The sequence below is a fragment of the Gossypium hirsutum genome, chromosome D02, assembly GCF_007990345.1.
Source record: "Gossypium hirsutum isolate 1008001.06 chromosome D02, Gossypium_hirsutum_v2.1, whole genome shotgun sequence".
In the NCBI taxonomy this organism is placed as follows: Eukaryota; Viridiplantae; Streptophyta; class Magnoliopsida; order Malvales; family Malvaceae; genus Gossypium; species Gossypium hirsutum.
Genome location: NC_053438.1, coordinates 60,146,820 through 60,155,635, shown reverse-complemented (window position 1 = coordinate 60,155,635; position 8,816 = coordinate 60,146,820). Strand labels below are relative to the sequence as shown.

Sequence of the window (8,816 nt, the reverse complement as noted above, 5' to 3'; positions counted from 1 at the left end):
TCTACTGATATTCATGTTGCTATGACTCATAAGCACTGGAGAGATGATGTTCTTGCTTAAATGAATGCTCTCGTCAGCAACAACACCTGGAATCTTTGCCCGACCTCTTTACAGCGTCGAACAATTGGTTGTAAGTGGTTATTTAAAATAAAGAAAAAAGTTGATGGCACTGTAGACATGTACAAAGCTCGATTGGTAGCTAAGGGCTTTTCTCAGCATGCAGGGACTGATTTTTGGGATACGTTTAGTCTAGTGGTACGGGAAGTTACGATAAGAACAGTGCTTGCTATTGTTGTGATGAAAGGGTGGCCACTACGACAGGTGGATGTGAATAATGCATTCCTAAATAGGAAGCTAACTGAAGAGATTTTCATGGATCAACCAGCTGGTTTTGATGTGTACGGCCCCAATGGTCAGCAGCTGGTCTATAAGCTGAATAAAGCTTTGTATGGTTTACGTCAGGCTCCCCGTGCATGGTTTCACACACTCAAACAGTTTTTGGTAAGTCAACTGAGTTTTCATGCGACACAAGCTGATCCCTCTTTGTTCATTCATAGGTCTGGTGACAGTCAGATGATTCTTATGGTCTATGTCGATGACATAGTCATCACTGACAGCTCCCGTAAAGACATTGATGATGTGGTGCATCAACTTCACGGTCAGTTTGCTCTAAAAGACTTGGGACAGCTTAGTTTCTTTCTTGGCATTGAGGTTCAGTCCATGTATCAAGGACTGTTACTCACCCAGCGAAAGTACATTCAAGACATACTACGAAAAGCAGGAATAGAGGGTGTAGCTGCCACACCTACCCATATGGTTAGTTTTCCTAAGCTGGTTGCTTCTAATGATGGTCAAGCGGCTGTCGATGGACACCTTTACCGTAGCACTATTGGTATGCTACAATATCTATGTATTATACGGCCTGACTTATCCTTCTGTGTTAATAAACTAAGTCAATACATGAATTCACCTAGTGAGGTTCATTGGAAAACAGTTAAACGAGTTCTTAAATACCTAGCTGGAACCATGGAACATGGGATATTTTTCTCCAAAGGACAGTTTAAACTGGTGTGTTACTCAGATGCTGACTAGGCCTCTTCAGTTGAAGGCAGGCGTTCTACCACAGGTTATGTTATCTACCTAGGGCCAAACCCAATAGCTTGGTGCTCCAAGAAGCAAGCTGTTATGTCCAGGTCGTCTTCAGAAGCTGAATACCGCAGCCTGGCAAACTGTGTATCCGAGCTCGTGTGGGTTCGACCGCTACTAGAAGAGATAGGGGTTCATATAGAATAGCCACCAATTGTCTGGTGTGATAACACGTCTATAGTGTCTATGTCTGCTAATCCAACGCATCATGCAAGAGTTAAGCATGTTGAAATAGACTATCACTTTGTCTATGAGAAAGTGGTTGATGGCTCACTACAAGTCAACTATGTTCCATCATCTAGTCATATTACAAATGCTCTTGCTAAACCTATTGCTCCCAAGAAGTTTGCAGGTTTTCGAGAGGCACTTCAAGTTACAAAAAAAGATATAGTGACTGAGTTTAAGGAAATTAAAAGACCAGGAGAATGTTAGAGTAATAAAAGATAGTTGGTTAGTCGATAAGCTGTTAAGCCAGCAGTTAGTCAACAGTTAGTTGGTTAAGAAAGTTAACAGTCTATAGTCTTTGTATAAATACATGAGTTGATCTTCCATTGCAACACAAGTTGATAATATTCATCAATATCTATTATCTGTATAATTCAACACTGACGATAGAGATAGCACGAACAGCTAATAGCAATCTCATTAAAGTATCAAGAATTTCCCCATCTTAACTTAAATCAAGCAAATGCAACAGAGCAAAACACGAGAAAATAAACACCATACCATATATTGTTGAAGCAAAATTAAGAATGTTATTGTAAAATCTCATTTCAAAAATTAAGTCCTAGATGATAATATAAGAGAACAAAAAGCAAAAACCCTAACCTAGGCAGTGAGAACAACCGTCCCATCAGCCTCCTTAATCTTCTTCTCAGCAGTCTTAGACACTAACTTAGCCTTAACCACCATTGGTTGATTCTGGGGCAGCACACCTTTTCCCAAGACCTTAAAGTACCCAAACTGGGCCACGTCGATCATCGGCGCCGAATCCTTGTTGGCCTTTGCCTTCACGTCTTGTGGGACGAGAGACCAGAGCTTGTCGATGTTGACGATGGGGCAGTAAAACTTGTTGCGGAGTTTGTGGAAGTACCTCATACCCACTTTCCTGAAATACCCAGGGTGGTACTTTTCGAAGAGGATCCGGTGGTAGTGTATACCTCCGGCGTTTCCTCGACCCCCCGGATGCTTGCGGTGCTTGCCCATACGGCCATGACCGGCGCTCACGTGGCCGCGCTTCTTACTGTTCTTCTTGAAACAGGTTGTCATTGTTAGACACTTGGATTGAACGGGACTTCTGTAAGCGCGGCTGATAGATGAGAAAAATGAAAATAGGTTTTTGTCAGTTTTTATTGTGTGGTGGACAATGGTTTTTTTGCATTTTAGGGCTTTGTGATTTGATGGATCTAAACAGGGGTTGGCCCTTATCACGTTGGGCTTAAAGGGTGCAAAATTGATTTGGATCTTAGAATTGTGATTTTTTTTTATTTGGGAAAATATATAGATAAATTTAGCATAGGAGATATTTTGATTTGGGTTGGGCCTTAAGGCTAGTTTCACACTTACTCGGCTAATGTGTTCACTACTAATTTAAGTAAACTAAATCATGTTTCTTTTGCTTTGTTGAAAGGGTTGTAACAAACAAATAATTACAGTTTTTAAGGTAGCGTTGCAGCCTACAAATTGCCTCGCGATACCATGACAATCAACTGAACACGTCGTTGCATTAGCCATGTGGATTTCAACACGCTCACTTCTGGTGTACATTTAAGAGCAGGAAAATGAAAGCCCTCTCTTTGCTGAACCTCAAAGTTACAGCCTTGCCTCCCTTCACGGCAACAGTTTTATTTTCAAAGTTACAACTATGGTTGCATTGAGAAATTTTGGTTATTGTTTTATAGTCATCTTATTCTTCACTCACTGCTGTATGTATTGTTTCAGCTTCGCCTCAAATGAACACTTAAATCCCTGTGGTACCAAGCAAGAAATTAACCTTATGCCTCACTCACTTCATGCATTTCTCATGCTCAAGGGTAGACGGTAATAATACTAGAAAATAAAGAAAACTCGATCAAAGTATCGTCTTCAAAATAATTTTATCCTACAAAGTTTAGATCCCAAGATACCAATTACAAAATATGATGGTCACCAAGTGAATTACCAATTTATGGTCCATAATAAATGTCTATTTCTTTCCCTTCTGCATCCATGAACTTTAACATAACTTCTTGAATACGTAGGACCACATTAAGCAATGGCACCACATATAACACACCATTCCCAGATTAGTAAATTGCTAATGTCAATGAAGCAGGGCAGCTAAGACATATGCTTTTCGTACTTTCATTTTGGTCTGCAACACCTATTAATAAGCTGGGTTTCAGCATGGAAAATGGGGAATGGCTCAACTAGGGGTATAATCGAACCGAGCTAAGCCCAAATACTGCCAAGCTTGGCTCAAGATATAATCGAGCTCGATTAAGCTCCTTTACCAATTTCTGAATTTGAGCTCAAGCTCAACTCATTAATTAAGTTTAGGGTTAATAATTATATTAAGGATAATAGCATAATTTAATAATATAAAATTATGAAAAGCTCAATAAAACTTACGATCCGTTCAAGTCAAGTATTACTACGCTCGAATTCGGCTCGACGGAGAGCTCGACTCAATAATTACTAAAGCAAGTTCAAAGTTTTTTCGAGTTGAACTCGAGTAACTTATGAGCACCAACTGATTGCATCTTAGACCATTAAAATTTATTCCAAAATTCACCAACACAAAAGAGAGCTATCACTAGTCCCCCCATAAAATTCATCATAAATTCCATGCCAAAGTTTTGAACCGCTTCAAACTATGCAGGAAAACCTTAATCGCATACATCACATACAACAAGCCATTGCATCCGGGGCTAATAAGTTTTCAACGTAAGTCTATGTCTACCAAAATCCATGGTATGCAACAAAACACAACAAGATGAACTACATATCTCAAAACTTATCACATATAATATCTATAATTGGGCCAAAATTACGGATGTTAATGCAAAATCTGATTTCAAAATAAGTCCAAGATAATGATATAACAGAGATGTCATTCAGATCTAAAACCAAAAGACCTAACCTAAGCGGTGAGCACAACCACACCACCAGCCTCTTTAATCTTCTTCTCAGCAGTCTAGGACACCAACTTAGCCTTAACCACGACCGGTTGATTCTCGGGCAACACACCTTTCCTCAGGACCTTAAAATACCCGAATCGGGTCACGTCGATCATCGACGCCGAATCGTTGTTGGCCTTTGCCTTCACGTCTTGTGGGACGAGAGACCAGAGCTTGTCGATGTTGACGATGGGGCAGTAAAACTTGTTGCGGAGTTTGTGGAAGTACCTCATACCCACTTTCTCGAAATACCCAGGGTGGTACTTGTCGAAGAGGATCCGGTGTGGTGCATACCTCCGGCATTTCCTCGACCCCCGGGTGCTTGCGGTGCTTGCCGATACGGCTATGACTGACGCTCACGTGGAATGTTTAGTTATTTTTATTTTATTTTATTTTATTTTATTTTACTTTGGATTTTTATAACTCTAATTTTCTTCTTTCATTACAATTTTTTAACACGGATTTTAATATTCTTATGAAATTGAGGATTTTGTGAAAACCATAACATATTTTAGGTATATGGTCCCTTTTAAATTATTTTTGTCATTAAGAGTCAAACTAATCTCAACACTAATTAAAAGTAAATTTTGAACATATTTTTTAATAAAATAAAGAAACTCCAAATAAATGTAACCATTAATGATATTAAATTCAATAACATTTGTCACATGTTAGTCATGTGTTAGTTATTTTTGTGCTCTCATAAAAAAAAACTAACGTACTTTAGTATTTTGGGATAATTTTTATAATATTGATAAATTTAGGTATTAAATTAGACCACAAAAAGCTTAAGTAATAAATTATTTGAAAAAAAATCATTTTCATGTAATATTGGGCAAAAAAAGGTTATGTACCAAGTAAAGGTCAAAAAATCCATGTACTTAGGCATAATTTGAAATTCAATTTCAATTAAAATTTATCAATTTTGCTAGTTGATTAGGCTACCATAATATAGTCATATGATTGACAGAAATAAACATATCAAATTGATAAAAATTGGTGAAAATGATTTATTGTGTTAATAATTGGATTAGGATTTTAAAATTGAAAAAGTAAGAATACTTAGTTTTTAACTTTTTAAGCACAAGGACTAAATAAAAAATTTTACTAAAGTATAACGACTAAAAATGATTAAATTGAAAAACATTAACTAAATCTAAAATTTTACACATATTACAATATCTACGACACATAATCTTACTTTCATAAACTTGATTCAACCCTCATTTAAGTTTTAGGAACTCCATTCTCATCATTCAAAATTTTATATACACTAAAATATATCAGAATATTAATAACAAATCTTTTCAAGCTTTCTCATAACCATTAAACTAAAATATCATGTTAAAAAAGTTTTTCTTTAAAAAAAACTATTGAAACATTTCTTTCTAGCTTTGTTTTCTCACCCACTAAAACTCATGAAATGATAGGTTAATGTTTAAAAGATTGATGGTGTAAATGAGTTTAGGAGGTTTGTTTTTTAAGTGATTTAGCAAAATTTTGAGTATTTACTTTTAGAAAATGCAAGGGAAAATGAGAGAAGAAGAAAAGCCTCCATGAGAAACAATGGCCGACTATTACACTACTAATAAAGGCTGGCTTCTTCTTAAATTTTACCTTAAAAATTGTTCAAATGGGTCAAAAGCCCAAGTCCACCCATGAAATTCTAAAGTTTTTAAAATTTGTGCCTCACTCTTTTAATTCAGGTTTTTTGGGTAAAATACTAATAAAAGCCCCTTTTTTTAAATTACTAAAATGGACCCGATAAAAATTAATTATTGGAATGGCCTAATTCCCAGAAAACGCGTCCACGTCAGCGCGTTGTCAGGTGACAAAGCAGGAAAATGCTTCCTCAAGGAAGCATTTTCCCCGTGTCGCTACAATACCAACGGTCAAAAAAAATAGCCGTTGGCCCCAACGGTAAAAAAAAACTATAAAATCCCCCTTTCATTTTTTTCACACTTAAATCCTTTTTCTCAAATTCTCTCATATTTATCTCCAATATTCTCTCATATTTATCTCAAATCCTTTCAAATTCCTCTCAAAGCTCTCTTTAATTATTTTAAAAAAAGCTCTAATTTTATTTTTAAAATTTTTTTTAAATCATAAAAATTTGATCATGTTAGCAATGGCCGGAAAATTAATCCGTCTTGATAACAAGCACATATCCGTCGAACAAATGAAAATGGTAAGTGTTAAATTTAATTTTTAAATATTATTTAAGATTTTTTTCATTTATGCAATTTTAAATTATTTTATTTTATTATTTCTTATAACAGTCTGTAGATCGGATATTGCAACGCTATATCCGTAATATGCATCGTCCTCCATCATCGTTGATAGAGAATTACATGTGGGAAGTGGGTTTTTGGCACATGGCGATGGTAGGCCGTGGATGCAAGTTGGACCCGAAACTCATTAGTGCATTGATAGAGAGGTGGAGACCCGAGACACACGCATTTCATCTTCCATATGGAGAGTGTACAATCACGTTGGAAGACGTAAATTTGCAATTAGGATTGCCGGTGGACGGGTACGGAGTCACCGGGTCTGTTCAATCTGGTGATTAGGGAGCGGTATGCTACGAGCTTTTGGGCGCTATTCCAGATTATATTAACGGAGGTCGAATCGAGATGAACTGGTTACGAGACATATTTCCGAAGCCAGATGATGATTCTACCGAACTAGAAAGAATCTGATATGCTCGGGCATACATTCTTGAGATAATTGGAGGTTATCTGATGTCGGACTTGTCACGGAACCTTGTACATCTGAGATGGCTGCTGAAACTCATTGATTTTAGAGCAACTGGTGAATTTAGTTAGGGGTCTACCGTGTTGGCAACATTGTACCGGGAGATGTGCGGGCCGACACGACCGAATAAAGCGAAAATCAGAGGTTGCCTATCACTACTACAGTCATGGGCACAGTTTCGCTTTCCATTTTTACGTCATCGAATGAACCACCCATATACATTCTCACTCATAACGAGGTAAATTTTATATTAGATTTTATAATTATTATGTATATTTAAAATATAATCGTATGCTAAAAATTTATTTAATTAGGTGGAACTATTCGGCAAGTTATGCTCGATTACCTACCTCTCTTAAAGATATACGGCGTCTATTAGACCAACAGTCGGAAGCACAAGTAAGTATAAAATAAAATAGATATACATAATGAGATAGTCGATTCGTATTTAGTATTTAGTATTTAGTATTTAGTATTTAGTATTTAGTATTTAGTATTTAGTATTTAGTATTTAGTATTTAGTATTTAGTATTTAGTATTTAGTATTTAGTATTTAGTATTTAGTATTTAGTATATAACTATATTTCCATCATGTTTATATAGTTTCAATGGACACCATACGAGGATCCGGCAATTCGGGCAATAATTCCGGATGAATACTTCCAAAATTTGAACATTTGTAATGTAAAAGTCTCATTGGTCAACTTTGGGATCATGGAGATGCACCAGTTGGACAGAGTATTACAGCAATTTGGATTCCGACAACCGATTCCCGTGACACCTAAGATGTTGGATGATCATCACAGAATCGACTTACGGTAATTGTCTACGGATTGGCCAAGATTCTGGGCACACTATATCCAAATGTGGAAAGATCGGTATGATTATATACCTACTCAGGAACCGATCATAGTTCCAGAGTTAGCGTGCATGCCAGAATACATGCCATGGTTTAAGATACATGGCAAGCCATATTTACTGTCGGAAGAGGAAAGGCAGCGGCAATTGAGTGTCCAAAGGGAACGACGTGGCCCTTTAAATCCAAGAAAAAGGGACGATGACACAGGCCCATCAACAGAGCCCACACAATCACCAGGCCCAGCAATAGCACCGACACAGTCACCCGGCCCAACACTTCAACCGACGACACCCACAGTACAGCCTTTTCAGATGATGCCAGGTGCGTATCCTAGCCCTTTTATGTATCATAACCCTTATATGTTTCCTTTTTCTAGTCTTATGGCAGCTTGGAGTCCATGGCCCGGTTCATCTCCATTTTTTATTATGCCGAGTGGACCGTCGATATATATGCCACCGTCGCACGAGGGATCGCACGAGGGGCCGTCGGGGAGCTCTTTTTTTTTACCAATCCCCATCACCTTATGGGTTTCAAACACCTTCACTGTCGATGATGCAAATACCTCCACAATCACTATTCTATCAAAGTGGGTCATCCTACCAACACCGACAACCAGATCCCCTACCAGAGGAACTAGAATCCCCCCGGAGCAACCACAACCCCCACTAGAAGCTAGACAAAGGAGGAATCCAGCGCGTAACCATCGACGACCGCCATGTGGCACTGAATCCAGCAGGCACGGAGATTGATTTTTATTTTAATATATTTGTACAAACATTTTGAATATTGATGCCTATTACATGTAATAAAATAGAAATTACTTTTATATTTTTAATAAAATAGAATTTCTTTTACATAAGACAATATTTTGAATATTTCTATATTATTTCATTTAATAA

At 37.3% G+C, this 8,816-nt stretch overlaps 1 protein-coding gene and 1 pseudogene across 1 annotated transcript; both read right to left on the bottom strand.

Moving 5' to 3' along the window:
• Positions 1-1,857: 1,857 nt before the first annotated feature.
• LOC107909701 (60S ribosomal protein L27a-3) lies at positions 1,858-2,497 on the bottom strand. Its single transcript, XM_041088917.1, has one exon. The coding sequence runs from the start codon at positions 2,413-2,415 to the stop codon at positions 1,975-1,977; it is 441 nt and encodes a 146-aa protein (XP_040944851.1). The 5' UTR covers positions 2,416-2,497; the 3' UTR covers positions 1,858-1,974.
• A 1,644-nt stretch (positions 2,498-4,141) lies between these two features.
• LOC107907867 (60S ribosomal protein L27a-2-like) lies at positions 4,142-4,667 on the bottom strand (annotated as a pseudogene).
• Between the last annotated feature and the right edge of the window lie 4,149 nt (positions 4,668-8,816).